Source organism: Astatotilapia calliptera, chromosome 16, assembly GCF_964374335.1.
Source record: "Astatotilapia calliptera chromosome 16, fAstCal68.1, whole genome shotgun sequence".
NCBI classification, from domain to species: domain Eukaryota; kingdom Metazoa; phylum Chordata; class Actinopteri; order Cichliformes; family Cichlidae; genus Astatotilapia; species Astatotilapia calliptera.
The window spans coordinates 27,214,926-27,235,287 of NC_137437.1; the positions used below are offsets into that span (position 1 = coordinate 27,214,926).

Sequence of the window (20,362 nt, forward strand, 5' to 3'; positions counted from 1 at the left end):
TTGACAGTCTGTCAGGCAAACTTTAACATGCATATGAACTAGCAAAAATACTGTGTGATTTTGCCTGTTTTATATCCAAATCCACTTTGCTTCAAGAAACACATAAAATGGGAATTTCTGTTTTTAGAATCACATTTCTTTCTGGTGTAAATGTTGAATAATTATCTGTCTGTTGTTATAACCGTATTGTAGGTTAATTGTAATGATTTTTGTAGTACAAGAAAAAATACATTGACATATAATTATGACTTACAATTACCCTTAGACAAAATGCCAAAGCTGACTAGGTATCAAGGAAGCACTGGCATTTAACTAATTGTAGAGGGAGGTACAACCAGTAGTTTGTGTTTTGGTAATATTGGTACTTTTTAACAGGAGGCGACATGAGTAACCAGTCTCATCTTTCTGAGAGTAGCAGTAACAGTGTGAGTTTCAGCCAGCATATCCAGTTACAAAGGATGACATCCTCCTGTTGTGCACGGCTGCAAATCTCCAAGGCAGGACTGAAGGACAGTGAACCCAACTCAGGCGCAAGCCACAAGGTAAGTAACCTTTTCTGCTTTGTTTTCATTTGTTTTCTGGGTGATCAGATCATAACAAACCAAAAGTGGGTCAAAGAGATTACTTGAGTGCAGTGTTGTAGTGTTTTAAAATTTGTATATAATGTATGGCTGGGTTTTAAAAATAACACAGGCTTAATTTCCTGTTCACAATCGGCAGTATGCTTGCTTTTTTCTCTTTTCCTATCTTAAAAATTCTTAAGTACAGTACTAATTTTCACAAGTAATCTGACTAGACTACATACAAAAAGAAAAATGTATGCAGTCTGGCCTTTTCAGACCGGTGAGGTGCTGTAGAGGGATTCGACTGCTCTTACAGGTGCTTTAATAGAATAAATGAAACTGAAGGTGAGCTCAGGATTGCATATTGAAAGAAGAAAAATCATAACTTTAGATGGGGGAACTTTCCTTGGCCTCCAAGTGTCCACATATACTTCATTCTTAAATTAAACAGAATTACAGTCATTGGTTTCTACTCTCATACTTTGCGTGACCCTTCGTATATTTTATCAAGCAATAAATGTGAACACATGGCATGACTGTGCCTTCCAGACACAATAATGTTTAAGTTGTTTCAATGTGTCTTGTGAAACTATATGTTGAATTACAACCAAGAGCTGAGTGAAACTATAATTCAAGCTGGGACATTATCTCATCTTTGTTATTGCAACAGCACCAGACTGCTAGACCTTTTTTCAGCCCTTCAAAATATTGCAGTTTCATTACATGTGGCCCAATTATCCCGAACAAACGTGCGCACTTTAATTTAAAATATTTATAGTAGTCAAATTAATTTTTAATTAGCAAGTGACTCACACTTAAAGTACAAGTGTAAGGAGACCAAGGGTGTCTGCGGTGTTACAGTACATACAGATATACAGCATGATAACAAAATTACATTTTTAATGTTAAATTTCAATGTAATTTATTATTGTGAGTTCCAAGTTTTCAAAAATATGACATGGCTGTCGCTGTAGCAGGGAAAATCTTCCACACATACCCCACATACACATGTACAAAGCCAGAAATATGGAATAATACCTTTATCTAATACAGTTTTTAAACCAAAGAGGGAAAAACAGTGAGCTTTATGCACAGTGAGAGGCTTTTGTACTCAAGAACTGTGCAAAAGTATCAAAATAACACATATGCACACGTTCCTGCTCCTGACTGCCACTTATTTTTCAGCATTTACCTGCCTTCTCTTTTTTATTCCCTCCCTCTTTTCTCCATCGTTCCTTTTCATCTGTTCAGCGTGTCTAACGTTACCTGGTTCGTGTCGCCTGCCTTGCTGAGAGAGACAGACAGAGCGACATGCGCACAGTTTTGCATGTCTTTGATGTGGTAGATTTGCGTGGTTCCTGCGTGGTGCTTGAACCAGCTGAAAGTTCACAGCAAGCCAAAACGTCCCCGAGGCCACCAGGACGTCCTGTAGAGACAGCCTTCCTTATTTTCTTTACAGCCACTGGAAACGAGCCAGACTTTAGAATTCTGTTATTCGGTGCTGATTTCTGAGAATCACATGTGAAACACAGAAAAACAGATAATAATGTTGTGCACAAGGAGGGACTTGTGATCACCCTTTCTGAAACTAGGGTGACCACATAGTTTCCAGGAAATAATACCACAGAATTAAGCAATGCAACATACTGTGATTTACGATGTAATATAGTAGGAAGATTTTATTTTGTAATTGTGAAAATGGAAAGTCAGCAATAACTAGTGGATAGTGAAAAGATGTAAGTCTGACATAGCTTTGTACCACTCATCCTGTCTTTAGGGTAGTCCAGAAAAATGATGACATCTAAAATTGACAGTCCTCCCCCCTACGAGGAAGCACTGCATCATCCTAAGTGTGATAACTTCCCCTACCAGCCACAGCATGGCTCTCCTCTTCCCCCACCTCCATCTTACAGTCCCAGTCCTGGCTACTGGGGCCAAGGGGGTGTCTACCCGCCGATCAGCATGTGTCAAGGCCCTGGCCTTCCTCCATCTGGGATGCCCACCACAATACCGACTCTGTCTGCTGGACTGCCTGCCTCCAACCCAGGTTCTTAGCGAGTGGCACAGTCTTGAAGTAATCACACCCTGCAATATATTTAGATTAGGTGTAACAAGGATAAATTACCACTTGGCTCTTCCAAATTCTGCAGGAGAGATGGAGGATTTTCTCAGCACCCAGTGGGAAAGCACATCTGTTCGGCACGCCTTCATCAGAAAAGTAAGAGTTTGTAACTGTGTGTCTTAACTTGCTCTTTGTGCCAGTGACAATCCTGCTGCTCTGATCTTTCTTTTTTTCTTTTTTTTTGGACAGGTTTACTTAATTTTATCAGCACAGCTTGCTGTCACCTTCTCAGTTGTTGCTGTCTTTACGTTTGTGTAAGTTTCCCCATTTGTACATCCATCCACTGATGAATGTATCTGGTGAAGGGTAAGGAACACAGTCTGCCCTTTGGTGATGCCATGTATCTGCTTTCACAGTGACCCAGTGAGGATGTTTGTCATCAGTTACCCTGGCATCTACTGGGCATCTTTGTGAGTTACTTTTAAGAAACAGCCGCACAGTTTTAGTGCAATTACATCAATTGATAAAAAAAAAACACACATGTGAAGAATATGATGTATGTAATAATAATCACAGTGGTGAATCTCTCCGTAGTGTGGTTTACTTTGTGGTTTACTGCATTCTCATCTGCTGCAAAGAGCCGAGGTAAGCAAGGCCAAATAAGTTGGAAAAATTAAGTTGTTTTATTATTGCTATTATTATGGTGTATTAAAATTTTCATAAACAGTGATGTTTGTGGTTTCTGTACTTTTTAGGAGGCGTTTTCCATGGAATCTTGTGCTGCTTGGAGTATTTGTAAGTGTTGTTTATTAGACTAAGGGTCAGACATTGACACTAGTAATGCCACAGCAGATATATATGTGCAGAACTAACATAGTGTGAGGTGCTGAAGACTGAAAAAGTAAAGTCAGTAGAAAAAAGACATCTCTAAAAAGTGCTAAAACTCACTCTGACATTTAAGACGCATTGTATTCATGTTTGATCTTGCAGACTCTTGCCTTGTCTTACATGGCCGGAGCAGTTTCAAGGTTTGTTTATTGGCTTTATTCAGGCAACAGCTCAAAACAGCACATTTTGATCCTGATGGTATATATGTGCCTTTTTTTTTGTTTCGTTTTAATTGCTACATGTATCCTTTACAGCTATTATGGAACCAAAGCAGTGTTTATCGCCATGGGAGTAACAGCATTAGTCTGTATAGCTGTGACAGTCTTCTGCTTCCAAACTAAGGTACACGGAGATGTAAACTGTCTCGCTGTAGCTCAGTAGCCTGTGGCTTGTCAGAGGATGTCTTTGTTGTCGGTGTAAAAGAACTCCTTTGTCTTGCATTACAATGGGGGCACTGAAATCCTTTAAATATTTATAACATTTTGGGATAAGATGCGAATCCAACTTCTCTGTCTGATGCAACTCGAGATACACAAGTTACATTTTTGGCTTCTACAAGACACGTTTCACACACGCACACACATATATTTCTCTTTCACCTTATTCTGATCCTCTTTCACAATAGTCTCACTGCTCTTTCATGTAGCTTGAAGCATATCAGCTTCACTTTCATCCCCTTAATGACTTGTTTCTCATCACAGGTGGACTTCACCTCCTGCGGGGGATTCCTCTGCATTGCGGCCGTTCTGCTCATGATCATTGGGATTGTTACAGCCATCGTCCTCTCCTTCCAATATGTGAGCCTGCTCTGGTCAAGTCATTTAATTTATTCTGTCTACTCGTGTTTCTCTGCGTGAGGAACAGCAGCTCCCAAGGGTGTATCTGTGTGACTGATTTCACATTCAGGAGCCTTTCTTATGTCACTCAACAGGTCCCCTGGCTGCATATGCTCTACGCTGCAATTGGAGCCATCGTTTACACTCTGGTGAGTCCACACTCACACAAAATTAGACCGAGTATTTCTTCTTGGTATTATGAGTCTGTTGTTGAAAAGCAAGCGAGACATTAGCAGTCCTTACACCCCCAATACATAGCTATTTAGGAGCCCTAAATAATGTGGTGATAATCTACTATTCATCATCGTATTTGTCTTGATTTTGATTGGTCTATCAAATAAAAAAACAAGAAGGGAACACTCAATCTTCAGTTTAACACAAAGTCTGTTAACTTCAGAGATATCAGGATGTCCAGATAGAAAGCATAAACTATTGTGAATCCAATAAAAAAGTGATAACAGTTGCACTGGAAAGGCAACAACAAGACAACCTCCAGAAAGGGAAGGTTTTTTGATGGATTTTTCTCTAGTTTTGCTTTTTGCTGGGTCCTTTTTGCTACTTGGTAGCATGAGACAGCACCTGCAGCCTCCACAGGTTGCTCAGCTCCATCAGTAAGGCACAGATTTGCCATGTCGACAGGCCCGTTACACGAGCAGCACTGCCAGAGCCCTAAAAAGTGACCTCAATCAGGTTATTTGTGCATGTTTACAACCAAAATGTCATCAAGAGACTCCTTGAGCATGACATGAAGGCTCAGTGTTCCTAGGTGGGTTCTGTGGTCAGAAACCAGCATTGTGTAACTCAGCTGGCAGGTTCACCACTAACACAGTGTTCTTTTCACGGATGATGTTGCAAGAAGCTAACATTTATTACGGTGTCTCCTCTCCATTTCACCTCTGTCACATGCTTTCTTTAGTAAAGGAGGTAAAATCACAGTTTTCCCTAATCGAACAGACGGATATTCCTGAAGTTCCAACTATGATGGTCAAGTGTTCCTTTAATTTTTTGCGCAGTGTATAAAGTGAATTGGGCTTTTTTTTTGGGACATTTTATCATTTCCTGTTACAAACATGATTTCCACATTCATTGTCCCAATAGGTCTTTTAAACAGGTAATCTCACTGTATACATGTTATAGCACTGTTTAATGTGGTTTTCCCATAATGCTGGGGATTGTCTGACCTTTGCTTTTGTACCATTATATTCAAAATATAATTTACCCAAACTTTTTACCTTAGCCTTTGCTTACCATTCCTGTCAGTCTCAGCTATAGTTGAAATTTTGTGTTAATGAGTAAATATTAACACAGCAACACACGAAAAGGGTTAAACTAAACGCACCACCACATGGTAAGGACAGAATCACAAAGCTATTAGTACAGTTGTAGCCTCACATGATACAGGATGTAAATTTTCTTGTTGGTCATAGTGAGTGACACGTAACAGTCCAAAAACCAAAAGTTTTAATTAATGGTCACAAACATGACAAAAGGCTAGAAATGTTGCAGCATTTTTCCTTGTATTCATGTTTTTATGTCAATTTCCTCTTTCCTTTTCTTCCTTATATTAGTTTTTAGTGTACAACACCCAACTTCTTATCGGAAATCGGGAGTTGGCCATCAGCCCAGAGGAGTACGTCTATGGAGCGCTTTCTCTTTATGTTGATATTGTTCACATCTTCCTCTTCATCCTTCAAGTCAGCGGAGCTGCGACTGAATGAGCCAGCGGTTGGAGTTTGTATATTGTATTTGCTGGCAGACACACAGCAAACTGTCAGAAAGATTATTACTTTATTATTATTATTATTTTTTCTACATCAGTAACACTCGACCACTTTGTTTGTTGGGCTGTATGTAGCAGGACTGCAGCCGCAAAGCTTACACTTAGCCCGTGTAAAGGAAGAGAGCTGCTTAAGCTTTGCACATTTGTATAGCTGCATTTTAATATTTATGTGCACGTTAAGGAGTGTAGTACTCTCAACTATTACTTCGATCAAACCTCCTCATTAACAAAGTGTTTCTGCCTCCAAAAAAGGGAACAAAGCCATTTATAGATCAACACATTTGTTTTTATTATTGTCAGTGCTTAGACTTACAAAACATGTGTAGTTGGAGGCATACTGCTGGACACCACAATCATTAGTCAAACATCTGTGCTGGTAGTAAGACGGTCTAAGATCTGTTTGTTATGTACTTTTCATTTTTCCAAAGAGAAAACCCAGAGAACACTGACTCACTGATTAAAAAAAAAAAAAAAAAGAGTTGTCTTCTTGAATCACTGGCCATTTCCTTTGTTCTCTTTAATGTTTCTGTTATTTGTTGTTGTTAGAAAACGATGCACACCGATCAATAAATCATACCTTACTGTTATAACTGCTTCCTTCATGTCGGTGGTTAATTACAGTAACACGTTAAGAGTTCTAGGGTGGCATTAGCTCCTATAAATGTTCTCCCTTCCTTGATTGTGGATTAGTATTGTTTCCCGTCACCAGTATTTATGTGTCGTCCACACCAGAAGGTTTAAGGTGTCAGGCGCTTGGGGTCACGTGGGAACATGGAGGTCTGCCGAACGTTGTGGAGACCCAGGTAGAGCATGCAGACTCTCTCCAGGCCTGTGAAGGATGACATCTTTATCAGTTTTTTATTCTTACAAAAAAACAAAAACCATTCCTGTAGTTCCCCCGACAAAACATATTTCTTACCAATGCCTCCGCCGCCATGTGGGGGAGCTCCATACCGGAAGGAGTCGATGTATGCCTTGATCTTCTCCAGATCTGTACAACAAACAAAGGAGAGGCACAAAAATTTTCTAGTGTTGTTCCGCTGATTGCCAACAGAGGGAGACAAATCATTTGAATTTCACTCAATGCTCCTCAAAAAGAAATGGAAACATCTCTTTTTCTTACCGATCTGATGGTGGATGGCTCTTTCTGTCAGCAGCTGAGCATCGTGGACTCTCTGAGCTCCGGAGAGAATCTCTTCTCCTCTCATGAACATGTCATAAGAATTGGAGTATTTCTAGACAAAAATAAAACAAACTCAGAAATCAGGTTTTTCTCACATGTGATGATGACAGGAGGGGGTTAAAAAAAAGAAAAGAAAAGAAAATTAAAGTCAACCAGACAAGGTAACGCTGGCACAAAACTTGGGTAACAACAATGATTATGACAGGAAGAGAATGAAATGAAACCGTATTCATTTTTTAAAGCCAAATATTAACAGAAATATCAGTCTGGCAATTGAAATTCACACAGGTAGCATAAAGAATGTAGTAAACTGGCAATTTTGTGGCATCGCTCATGGATGCTGATGTTTTTTCTTGACTTGTCGGGACAATAAAAAAAAATAAAAAAAAGCATTACGTTGCCCACAGGAGCCACAGTGCAAATTTGAGAGGCTGGTGTGTTTGGTATGTTTGATGTGTGAGTGAAAGACTTACAGGGTTGCTTGGATCAGGCATTGTGTAAAACGGTCTAACAGCCAGCGGGTACTTATCAAGCACATAGAAGTCAGTATCATACTGTGGAGAGGGGGGGAAAAAAGAGGAGTGAGAGTCAATAACTGCATACAAAAGGATTAATAGAGACATACACGTATCCTTTTCTTTATTTATGTGATGCAACTGTGAGCTTGAATATTAAAATACTTCTCCAGGATACTGTAGAGTCTTTATCTTACAGCATAAAGCAGCTTTTACTGAAGGAGGTCGTCTGAAGAAGACTAACGGCTCATATATACAAATTCTGGAGTTCTAATATCCAAAATGGCTTTTTACTACTTTTAAAAATCACTCGTGTTTTTATCTGACCTTCATACATAAAGGCTACGTGATCCATTGTTGGATCATGTCACATTCATAATTTTGACATTCAATGAGTAAATCACATTTGAAAACAAACCTTTTCCTTGACGAGGCGGCCAAGCAGCTTCTCATTGGGTGTACTACAAAACAGCAAAAATACATTGAGTTTAATAAAGACAGACACATCTCACATTGTTAAAATATTACTTAAACTGATTGTAATCAGTGAATCATCTACAGTTATTATTTCTCAGACTGTTTTTTTAACGTCACTGCTCCAACTGTACTGCAGATTACAGCTTTGATCACAAGGATTACTTAAATGCTGAGTTACTGATGTGATCTTTCACATCCTCACTTTAAGCACATGTTACAATTTACTTCTGCTTTTATCAAAAGAAATCATCTGACAAGATGAGTTGGCTGTGGGGGAAAGGCTGTGTGATGTATTCTAACCTGAGGTCATCCTCGTCACCCATTTCGACCCCGGCCTCACGCAGCATGGCCACAGCCTCGGTGTACTCCAGTCTAAGAGTCGGCTCCAGGAATTTGAAAGGCTCACTTGGGAACTGCTTATTCACCGTCTGGATCTCTGTCTGGAAGCTGACGCAGAGGCACATGCATTGAGTTTCCAGAGTGTTGAGAGGACATGACGCTGACTTTAATTCATTTTCCTGGGAAATTTCCCCAAACCACTAATTTTTTTAACCCAAACATAAAACTTCACATACACCAATAGTTTTCCCAATCATGATTGGAGTATGTAATGGTGATTTATATCTATGTAAAAATACTTGTTACACGTGTTACTGTGAAAAAGGGTCATGTCGCCCCTGATTTCTTCATATTTTGCTTCCAAGGAGACATGCTGTCTTAAAAAGCTTTAAAGTGGTATTGGGTAATAGTTCTCCGGTTTTCTGAACCACTTTCAAAGTTTTTCTGTGGACATTGATGGTTTGTTCTCTCATTTTATGTCCAGTGGTTGTATCTGGACTTAAAATGACTGACCCGTGAATAAAACACTGACCCATAAATAATTAATGCACAAAAAGCCTCCCAACTCAAAGGGCAAACCAGTGTTGTGTCTAAACATAACAGACAACTTAGCAAAGAACCAATCTAAATTGTATCTTTGTGCACTTTGTTAGCCTGATGCAACCCCCCCCCCCCCCATTTTTTCCACTGTCTTTAGTTTAATCTACAAAAAATGACAATGATAACACAGTTTGATGGGCATAAAAAGGATAATTTTGCACTAAAAAGGTGATTCCCAAAAGGCTATTAGCCAAAAAACTTGGCATAACTTGGCACGGTGTGGAGTACGCACCTAAAAAAAATGCAGTAAAATAGACAAGTGGAGGACAAATGAAGAAGTAGCAGGCCTAAAATTCTACATGAAAAGCATCTGAAAGTCATACCCTTAATAAACAATTCAGCTAAGAAGTGAAACAGGGCCTGAGAAGTGCATTTTTCTGGAGCCTCATCAGAAAAGATCTCAAGAAGCCATTTTAAAGGAGGGGAATTTGTGATAAAAGGCCAAACTACACAAGGAATGAACTGAAACTCATCGGCTACAGGTCCGATGGACTGATGAATACATAAATTTGAAATTCGTGGCTCAAATTATTGTCAGTACACATGGTGGATGTCACAAGACATGCCCCTTTTTCTAAAAACAAAAAAAGAAATGAGGGGTGATGCAAGACTTCTGCACAGTACTGCACGTACCGGTACACAAACAAAAACTACAATCTACCATCGAAGGACTCACAATTCTGTCCAGATAGAGACAAATACCAGACTAATTGTTCACATAATGGTCACAACCCACATTTGACTCTATTTTCTTGGCCAAGCTGTCCTAATGCCTTTCACTAATTTCTGATTCTTTTATATCACAATTAGAAACATTATGACACCAAAAAGAGATTTTTAACAACTAAATTATATTTTTTAAAGACACCTAACAAATTTCACTTGTATTTACTGTGAAATTAAAAGGAGATGCCAAACAGAGCATGGAAAGGATAAAGTCATCTGTGCTTCATGTGTTAAAACAGAAGTACAAAACGCATGCAAAACACTTTCACACGTCAAGAGAAACAGTCTGGAAAGTCATGAGAACAAAGGGCAAAAAGTCAAATGGGCCTGAGAAAGAGGAACAGTGGTCACAACCTGAAACTAACTAACGTCACAGACATTAAAAAGGGAATTCAAATTAAGCTAGTTGACACCTTACTCAGTGTTCCACTGATTTAACATGGTTCCTCTGGGGATTTACTTTATAATAAAAGACTTGTAATCACAGAATAAAGCATGAAGCACTGCAAACCCCCTTCTGAGTTTTCACTGTAATAAATACGTCCAAAAAACCACTGACATTCACAGACGTATGTCGTCAGAAACGTTACAGTTTCCACACAGAAAGAGTTTCGCCCAGTATTCCTCTTTTATTTTAACCTTTGATGTTGAAGCTCTTAATGCCTACTGTACCGAGTTCCACCACACGGAGGCAATAAAACCACATCCTATCGTCATCTTGCTGGCAGTTCACTAAACAGTTGGAGTGGAAATTGCTGACATTCATCTAAGCAGACAGCCATATGTGATGACATTTAATTAATCTAGATTTAGCAGTTACATAGTTTTACTTAGACGTACACACTTTGACATTTTGCTGGCTGTAAAACTAAATAATTCAGCTGAGTGTGTTGCAGAAGTTGGTCTGCAACACACCAACAGTTTTAGGTTCATCTTTTACCTTAACTCAATAAATGTGTATCTTACTTGTCTCTCAAGCCCTTGAAGATCTGCACCATGGTGTCAGTGATAGAGTCGATCACTTCATGGTAATGGTAGTTGAAGGCCATCTCAATATCCAGACCCACAAACTCGGTCAGGTGACGGTGCGTGTTGGAGTCTTCCGCCCTGAAAACTGAAATGACGCTGATTTAATACGAGTGCCAAAACAAAGCAAACTGCGGTGGCGTGGAAGCAACGAAAGGTTTCTGCTCATCTCCGGGAATAAAGTGTCATTTCCATTGTACTCGAAATTCCTAAATTTGGACGGCTCACAAAACAGAAGCCCATATAAAGGATCATCAAGCTTACAACCTGGCTTCTGAATCACCGCCACGTAAAGGTTTGTGAAACAATGACGATGTGTAGATGAGCGGCATTGAAAGTTGACGATAATCAAAACGCACTGTGAAATGTAGGTGCTTGCACTATGGCTGATTGAGAGGTACTTTAGAAAATCTGTATGAACGCGGCTGCCAATAAATAATTCCTGACTACTGTGTTATTCTAAAGCAGAGTACTTTACAAGTACTTGTATGGTGAATTAATAACATCATGGCTTCTACTTTCATTTAGTGGGAGTTAACGGTCATACTCGAGGACGGCTGCTCGATTGCTGTTTTTACAGGTTTACAGACTGTCAAAAGTGTTCTTAAAAAGGCACGGACACATCTGATTAAATGTGTTTCTGTATCTACATACTGTGGCTGGATTACCTGGAAACCACGCATGTGTACATGCACACAGTTTCACAATGACTGAGATTCAGAAAATACAACCATGCATACAAAGTTTTATTCAATTGTGTCTGAAACAAAGTGTAAATGTTCATTCCTGCTTTTGTATTCACACAGTGTTTGTCTAGAACCTGGAAAGTATTATGCGTCTGACCCTGCATATATTTCAACAAACTGGAAAACTAAAATGATTCCAAGCATAAATATGGAGATGTATGCTTCTCCGCAAGAAGATATGCTTCACGTTTACTTCCGCTTCTTCCCTGGTGAACCTTTTTTAGTTGATTTCAGACAGTGGCGATATAGTTGTAGAACCTACAACTAAGTACATGTTGTACTTTGCCACTGGGATTTAGAGGAGTGTTGATCCCACTTCTCCTTACATGCTGAATCAGTGAGTCTGTAAGTAAGGCAACCGTGGTGAGGACATTGTTGCCTCAGAAGCAGTAATGACCTTAAGCCCTTTGATTTCTCTGTGGTGTTACACACAACAAAACAAAAACTTCAGTCCAGTCAGTGGAATACCGAATGTGGATCCTTGTCCCAGATGTTTTATTTGATCTTGGGCGAGAATCCTGTATCGAATGAAAATCAGATACGAGTAGCAATCTAAAAAAAACATAAAAAAATTCACGACTATGTATAGAATAAATACTTTATGCACACAGATGAAGGCAGAGTTTGCTTAGATAATCAGATGGTGGCAGTGTTTGCTTGGATTTCCCCTAAACTCGGCTCTATAAAGTCTTTTACAAGTCCCACTGTGTCACTATCACACAGCTCTACAGCAGCTTTGACACAGTAAAAGCATCACAGGGAGGTCTGTTAAACTTTAACAGTCTAAATGCATTTAGTGACATTTTAAAACCGTTTTCACTTAATAGGGTCTAAATTTTTCATTATCCTCTCGCGTCTCTTTTTCCTGTTTGCCAGTGTATAAGGTGACATACTGGGGGGAGGGGCTTACCTGGACCTACACAGAAGACCTTGTCAAAGTCAGCACAGATGCACATCTGCTTGTAGAGCTGAGGCGACTGAGCCAGGAAGGCGCTGGTTTTAAAGTACGACACTGTGAAAACATTTGCGCCACCTTCACTGGCAGCTAAAAAAGGACAAAGAAAATTTAATGACAAAGAGGAAAACATGAGGAAAAACAGCTATTACTGTCAAAACCTCACCCATCCCACCTAATGATATATACTGTGAATTTATTAGATGTTTCAGTAGGGACTATAATTGGCTAGCATACACACAAATAAATACCATCATTTTTTTTAAAGGCCAGGCCTCTGATAATGGTTGGAGAGAGTCCAGAGTAAAAAAAACTGTGGTGGAAAAAGTTTCAAAGTAAAAGTCTTATGACATAACTGTTGTCCACTGAAACACTCAGGCTTTTAATTTGAAACATCTACAGGATTTGTAGATTAGTGATGCTATTACACGACGAGTGCGTTTTATGACCATCGCTAGCAAAGAACGGTGCGTTCGGGGAGATGCTGACAGATTGTCTGCTCATTCCAGACAAAGACTTGTACTTAAAAACTCAAGTGATTCCTGTGATCTCCATCAGGAACTTTAGTAGGACAACCAGGAAAGGCTCAGAAAAGACAGTCATTATATACTACTTCAAAAACGATACTTTCCTTCCTCAGATACAGAGCTGAGGTCAATAAAGGAATGATGGCCCAACTTTTTGACTTATTCACCAGAACAACCCATTTCTTTTTTACATGAATATGTAACCACTGGGCAAATTTTTCAAAACAAAGTCAGTTCTCAGGACATCATGTCCCAGACTCTAATAACACGTGTCACCTTTTATGTGACAAAAACATCAGAGGGCATCAACTGATATTTTCACACTCTCAAAAGGTGGGTGGGGATGTACATATAGGACAAACTGTTCACGCTTGCACCATGGGTGGTGCCACGCAGGAAGATGTGGTTTTGTGTGTATTTTTTCACAGGTGCCGCCAAAATAAAAGAGCGCCACTTTTGAATTTAGCGTTCGAGTCACAGCCACCATCATTGGCTCTTTAAGAAAAGAGGAAGTGAGAGTGTGGAGGTTTCACCACAGTTAATTCAAAATATGGGAGGAATGTGGGGGCTGCGAACTATTGACATAAGACTACTGTGCTTCTGCTTCTTTTAAGAATTTATCTTTTTTTATCATAAAGACTCCAAACGGATTATTTTAGATTATTAAAGCTTCAAACAGTACATTACATATTAACCAAGTAAAGGTTTGAATGGTTCAAAAAGCATCTGGAGCCTCCAAATTGAGTTAATGCTGGAAAAAATAAAGCCAGCATAAGAGATATGCCATTAAATGGTGAAAGCTCCAATAACTCTTTCTCCTGAATATTGGTGAGAAGATTTTTGTCTGAGTTCTAAGTTTCTCCCTTTCAGTCCTCCTTTTCTTCAATAAAGTGAGATGAGATCCTTTGGGATTGATCTTAAGGAAAGCCTCTCCTGTCAAATTAGAAGGGCGCTGTGTGGAAATGTGAAAGCAGAGAGGCTGACGTGAGAGCTGGTCGATGCATCGAAATTCCCAGCGGTCTGGATTAAAACCCTCATAGGTCTGAAACGATGAAATTCTCTCTAATACCTTACTGTCTGTTGTCTCCTTTAGCATAGATGTGCATGACTGCGCATGTGTGTGTTTCAAAAGCTTTAGCTGAACTTTTTATTTTGCTCTTGATTTGAAGTGGAGCCTAGATCAGCCTGATGAGGAAGTCAACTTACAACTGTTACACAATGACTCACGAAACACCTGTGGGCAGTGACGTGAAAACAAGTGTGCCTCTACTGAAACATCTAATCAAAAATGATTCAATGCATGCTAGTCTCAGTTTTCCCACGTGTCAATGTGGCAGAGGGTGTTTTTTTTTTGTTTTTACCCGATATAATTTTCGGCGTCTGGATCTCCACAAAGCCCTTTTTGGTGAGGGTGTCCCTGAAGAGCTGGCACACACCTGACTGCAGGCGGAACACGGCCTGGCTGGTGGTCGTCTTTTCAGGAGGATACACAAAAATAAACACCATCAAGACGGTTGCAGTGATTCATCTACGTTATTACACAACCATGACAAATGTGTGAAAACAAGACTGCCAGTTTCTTCAAGGACCTCCTGTCTATGTGAAGGGTGTGACAATTATTTGTTGGCAACGGCAACGTGTTCAAATCCTGGAAGAGCCGCAGAAACTTAGAAATACCTTTATTTATTGTTTTTTTTTTAAATTGTGTTTCAGTATTTAGATTATCAATATAAATACCGAAACCAAGGTGAGGCATAAAACTGCTGTGAAGAGGTTACTGTAAAAACCTCATGCACAAAAGCCCCCAAGAGTCAACAGTTGGGTGACAGAGCATGTCAAAATGCCAGTGAACACTCCCAGAAATCGACTGACTCATTTCAAATGACCACAAGATTTCTACAACTGATCTTGTCTGGTTTTCAAGTCTAGTTACCGTACATCATCATGAAGTCAGACCTGGGTCTTTTCAATACATAAATGCACAGTTCTGCGTTAATTAAAGTGCTTCACATCCCATTTCTAGTGCCTGTCCGGTCCTGAATAGTCTTCGTCTGACTAACAGCCGGCTGACTCGAAATATGATCGTGTCTAAATCCTGGAAAGCTCATTAATCTGCAGACAATGCTTCAGGGTTGTCTGGCTAAAACTTTTCCATCATTTACAATCTGGGTGCTTGACAGAAAGTAGAAGTGCAGAAAAATATAAAACGTCCCTGCTTAAAACACTTTTACAAACCTCTTTAAAAAGGCACTGAAGCAAATCATTCATTCTACTATCACACCACCTATGACTCATTTGTGTCACACATCACACATGGGGCTGTGCCCAGCGTTAAACGTGGGGAAACCGACCTAAAAACCAGACTGTGTAAGACCTAATTTAAAAATTCGAAAGCGCTTCCTGTTTACAGCAAGTCTGCAGCGAGTAGGCGTAATAGTGAGTGGGTTGGTGGGTGGCAGTTACTATCCTGAAACTGGCAGTTCTTCTGATGGTGAGGGGCCTCATGAAATATACCTTACTCTGGTATACCTCTCAATAGTTCATACCTCCTTGAAACCCAGCTGCGGTGAACACATACCACACAGAGGTTTCAAAGCTCAAAAAATTTAAACATTTGCCAGCATCCAATTACGGGCTCATCATCGTACTCAAGAGGCCGTCGATATGTGTACTTGGAGGTTGACCACAGTCTAGTGCTGGCATCATTGTTCATACAGCCTGTATGTGTACAGTATGTGTGGTAGTCAGCATACACCCTAACCCTTCCTAAAGCAACCTGAAATACACAAATCTGCATTAGGACATTTTGCTTTTGCGCTTGTATCGAAATCACAGCTCTCTTCTCTTCAAAACTTTTAGACCTGTTCTGATAAAACGCAACTGGCTTTACTTTCCATCTCCGATGCTTACATGTGAAACTTCACGAAGAGCCGGAGCATGAAGCAAAGGGAGAATGGTGTGTTTGATGTGGATCTGAATCTTTCTTTAAAAATGACAGGACGGGGAATCGGTCTTTGTAGAAAATGAGTTCTCAGAGTTTTCTTCTTTCCTTCTGGTTTATGATAAAATTTGTTGTTGGGTGTCGCGCTTGTCTGCGTTTGTAAAGCCAGCGACATAGGTAACACAGATTTATCACCTTTTTTATTTGATCTAAGGAAGCTGGATGCAGTTTTTATGGACCAAATATTATGATTAATCACAAAATAGCATGACGTAGGTCTCATAATCAATCACATTTCTTACATCTTGAAGGCTGAGGTAATGGGAGCACTAGTGTTAGAGGATTTGTTTGGACTCCAGCACGTCCGGATGACAGTCCAGAAACTGTCTGCAAGTCCAGCCGTCTTTTAAAACTAAACTTTTAAACTTTAAAAATGTTCAAGTTAGAAATGGAGTTTCATGTGAACTACATAATTATCAAAGGCATTTTATGGTTCCCTTCTGAAGAGTTTGGCAGTGTGGGAAGCACTTTATAGCTTCAGCGGGCTCTTAAGAGCAAAACTGATGACAGACCCAAGTCCATGAGCTCAAAGTGCACAGTGCTGCAGAAGCAGGTGTTGTTGTGAAGCTTGTGAACAAAGTGGCTCTGTGCTGTGGTGTTGCTGCCTTCCTGCCAGTCGTATCTTCCATGTGGGAGGAACATATCAAAACAATGAGACACTTTGCGGCTTAGTGTCTTCTGCTGCTCGCATAAGTTTAGCACATCTCTCAGCACTGTATAAGATTCATATCACCAGCCCACTAAATCACAGCCTTTTCTCTTTACTTTTAGAGGTGCGCTGGTTTGTTGTTTGCATTCCTTCACAAATATTTTACATTCACTCTCCAACAGCCTACATTTGTGGTAGAAGTTTTCTGTGCTCGGAGACAGGATGTAAGCTGAAAAATTATTGTTGTTATAATGGCAATAATTTTTTTGTTTTTCAAATCCATGTATTTCAGCCAACTCTTCCAGGGAGACATTGAGGCAACCCCAAGACTTCGGGTAGGACATCCTCACAAAGGAAGCACCCATAAAGCATCAAATTTATAATCTTTATGAACACCTTAGTTTAAAACAGCTAAAAATTCATCATTAATCAACTAAAATATTACATGTATCAAACCAAATGCAAATTTTCACAGACTCACATGGTCACAGATGATAGAAACTTACCCTGAGATCAATCACTCTGTTGTCCAGCCGGGTGTCCTGGTTAACTGTGGCTCTGCCTTCCTGAATACAAACACAAAAACACAGTCATCCTACCAAAACCTCCTCAGCCTATGAAATATTAAAAATCATTACTATTCATCTCCTCCTATTCACACAGGAGTGTTTGCCGTCAGTGTTATGGAAGCATTTTAGGGGCTTTTCACAACTCACAGGGAAAAACTATAACAAAAAAAAGAAAGAAATACAAATCATTTTTAGCTTTAAAGCTATTGGCAGCTTGCAAACCTAAAACAATGCAATCAGCCTGCAAAAACCTTCCTGGGAACAATGCAAAACTACCATTCTCCTGCAGCTTTACCACATCTACCTACTTAGCTCAGTGAGTATAACAGAGTCAAGTGCAATAAAAGACACCTGCAATGTGGGACAACAGGACAAAAAGAATATAAAGAAAAGGAAAAAGGTAACAACTGAAAAGTAAATGTTTCATCACAGGAAGAGCCGCTCCTTCCAGGGTCGTGGATTTCAGGCTTCCTGAGAAGACCCACAGGGGTTTGAGCTAATAGCCTGTGTAGCCACATCCTGCTCCAAACAGCCACACGCAGAGGGACAAACTGTTAGATGGGCAGACAGTTAGACAGACAGGGCTGTTGAGGCTAGTGTCTCTGGGGAAAGCAGGTGTTGCTACAAGTCTGTGACTGACATGCTGAATCCCAACAGAAAACACCTGAGACGCTGCTACAGCTGCAGATATTAGCTTACTGGATAAACAATGATGGGCCCTCAGCTGTCTTTGGTATTGATGAGACTCATATTAATGTGCACGCATGTACAGTGCGATGTATAATTCCACAGCAGATACGATGGATCTAAAGCTACGAAAAAAATGACATCCTGCCGTTTTATGTGTTAAGCCGATTCAACGGCTACATCAGGAATGTTATTATTGGAAAATTCAATGTTTCCACTTTGCAAATCTGGGAGCTGAAGCTGATCCTCTATACTAGAATAATCATCTTTTGGTTTGAATCAGGAAACAGAGCCAACTGCTTTGAGCTGGAATTCCGCTTAGCCATCGTTTTTTGGTGCTGCTAAACCAGCAGCCTCAAAGGTTTACATGTATTTCTAACCACCTATACTGCAGCTAGGAAAAAGAATGGCTTTTTAAATGCTTCATGATTTTCTTGAATGATTCTGCATCACTGCACAATTCCTTAATTGCAATTCAGAGAACTCCCTCAACACTGGCAGCCGGCTCTTATAAACACTGTGCGATGAAATCACCATTTGCATGAGGAGGGTGATTCAAACAAGGTGATTAGGTTTAATCAGCCAATCCTTGACTCTGCCAAAAACACAAATCTCCATTCTCCTCACTGAAAACAGTCTCACTGAAAGAGCGCCGTTAGAGCTCAGCATGCACAGAATGCGTTTCCATTTTGCTTTTTATATAAAGTATTCAGATAAAAACGGACTTATATTCATTGTGTAGTCAGACTAAACCCATCTGTGCACTCCATGACAGTGAATGGACTCGCACACACACAGTAACTATCAGGCCTTGTTCTTTTTACACTGAGAGTCTGCTTTTAGAAGTTTTTAAGATACCTAAAATGCTGCCAATGATGTCCAAATGAATAATAATTACTCAGCTAATACTCTAACTGCACTTTGACTCCCCTCATCCATCCCCCCATTCATCCTCACCTCTTCACCCTCTCCATCAGGCCTGACAGCGTCCTCCAGCTGCAATGGGAGACGAGGCTCAGCCTGGCTGATGACAAAAATCTGAGAAGGGAAACGATTAAAAAAAAAAAAAAAAAAAAATCACAAAAAATTAAAAGTGTGACAAACCACCGATGTTTTTATTCGATGCTGAGACAATGGAAAGTCCCGGGACTCCAGAAACAGGTGAAGAAGGTGAAAATGAAAGAGGCTAAAAGCTGCATCTGTTAAAACCTCATCAATGTGTGAGAAAATCACCTACGTGCTGCTTTGTGTTTTTATGTTTTTCATTTACATTGGGCATCATAGCAGAGAAAATCTCATCCCATTCACCAAAATTTGATGCATTCACTACATCAAATTCTTTTGCAGTACAGTACGTAAGAGTAAAAAGGAGCCTTGAGGTGACTTTTGTTTCATTTTCTTGGCATATAAATAAAATGGATGTTACTTAAAGCTCAGATACTGCGTTAAATCAAGAGTTTAAAAGGAAGAGTTAAATGGTCAATGCGCTACAGTGAAAACCTCTTTGGTACCTGCTTGAATAACATGAATTATGGATGCTTCATTGTCTGGGTGCGTACGCACTGCATATGCTGGGAGGCAAAATATACACCCTCTGGTATTTTTATTTATATGTGTAGGAGACATCTGCGGCTTTAAAAGCAACTGTATTATCTTCTCTATGTTTACATGTCTGTCTGCTAAGAAGTGCCCATTAAGGACTGCAGTGAAAGTGCCAACCCTTTCAACGTGGAGCTCGACGTCCTGCTGGGAACAGCTCTCGATCTTCTGCTCCACTTTCCTCACTGTCGCCTCCACATCGACGATGCTCTCCTTGGTGATGCTGGTGGAAACATTCAGGGGGAGGAAAGTGTAAGTGATGCACGCTAGTTACAAAACAGATTTATCTGTTTGGAAAGACGAGCAACTGTGAAAACCACATATCCGTTAAAGTATGTACAATGCTTGTAGACAAGTTTTTACATTTGTCACGCTTTTATGCACCGAGGATAGTGCGGGGTATATGGGTGGGTGATTTTTGACTGGGCGGTAGGTTTTTTTAAGGGTTTTTTTCCCCCTCATGTGTTTTAAAATAAAAACAGCACTGATATTTGCATATGGGCTAATTGACATACCGCAAGAGCTTGTGGCGTACGAAACCACATTGCCCTGTTCATAATAATCGTGAACGTGAGACTACATTAGATTCAAATTAACAGGTTGCAACAAGGCAGAATATGCTATCATTTTCATC

The 20,362-nt window shown here is 39.9% G+C and overlaps 2 protein-coding genes across 3 annotated transcripts in view; one reads left to right on the top strand and one right to left on the bottom strand.

Moving 5' to 3' along the window:
• The first annotated feature begins 404 nt into the window (after positions 1 to 404).
• Positions 405 to 6,727, top strand: LOC113007415 (protein lifeguard 3-like). 2 transcript variants are annotated; one of them, XM_026143956.2, is made up of 12 exons: positions 405 to 542; positions 2,341 to 2,610; positions 2,714 to 2,781; positions 2,875 to 2,939; positions 3,042 to 3,095; positions 3,220 to 3,270; positions 3,381 to 3,420; positions 3,616 to 3,653; positions 3,768 to 3,855; positions 4,215 to 4,310; positions 4,445 to 4,498; positions 5,918 to 6,727. In XM_026143956.2, the coding sequence occupies exons 2-12, from the start codon at positions 2,355 to 2,357 to the stop codon at positions 6,065 to 6,067; spliced, it is 960 nt and encodes a 319-aa protein (XP_025999741.1). In that variant the 5' UTR covers positions 405 to 542; positions 2,341 to 2,354; the 3' UTR covers positions 6,068 to 6,727. The 2 variants fall into 2 exon arrangements, with proteins under 2 accessions (XP_025999741.1, XP_080146973.1); XM_080290847.1 differs by having other exon boundaries at positions 2,341 to 2,781; positions 5,918 to 6,220.
• Positions 6,394 to 20,362, bottom strand: part of dars1 (aspartyl-tRNA synthetase 1) — a 31,738-nt gene continuing 17,769 nt past the window's right edge. Inside the window, exons 7-18 of the mRNA XM_026143952.2 lie at positions 19,849 to 19,951; positions 19,087 to 19,167; positions 17,380 to 17,439; positions 14,585 to 14,696; positions 12,652 to 12,786; positions 10,936 to 11,083; positions 8,605 to 8,751; positions 8,246 to 8,288; positions 7,786 to 7,866; positions 7,253 to 7,364; positions 7,049 to 7,120; positions 6,394 to 6,958 (exon numbers count right to left, since the gene is read on the bottom strand). Of these exons, the coding sequence (XP_025999737.1) occupies positions 6,867 to 6,958; positions 7,049 to 7,120; positions 7,253 to 7,364; positions 7,786 to 7,866; positions 8,246 to 8,288; positions 8,605 to 8,751; positions 10,936 to 11,083; positions 12,652 to 12,786; positions 14,585 to 14,696; positions 17,380 to 17,439; positions 19,087 to 19,167; positions 19,849 to 19,951 (1,186 nt within the window). The 3' untranslated portion in view covers positions 6,394 to 6,866. The remainder of the gene's footprint in view (positions 6,959 to 7,048; positions 7,121 to 7,252; positions 7,365 to 7,785; positions 7,867 to 8,245; positions 8,289 to 8,604; positions 8,752 to 10,935; positions 11,084 to 12,651; positions 12,787 to 14,584; positions 14,697 to 17,379; positions 17,440 to 19,086; positions 19,168 to 19,848; positions 19,952 to 20,362) is intronic.

Coding starts and splice junctions, on each gene's coding strand:
- LOC113007415 (XM_080290847.1), top strand. CDS start 2,443: ATGGCTCTCCTCTTCCCCCACCTCCATCTTACAGTCCCAGTCCTGGCT. Junction 3,856..4,214: donor TCTTCTGCTTCCAAACTAAG/GTACACGGAGAT, acceptor TTCTCATCACAG/GTGGACTTCACCTCCTGCGG. Junction 4,311..4,444: donor TCGTCCTCTCCTTCCAATAT/GTGAGCCTGCTC, acceptor GTCACTCAACAG/GTCCCCTGGCTGCATATGCT.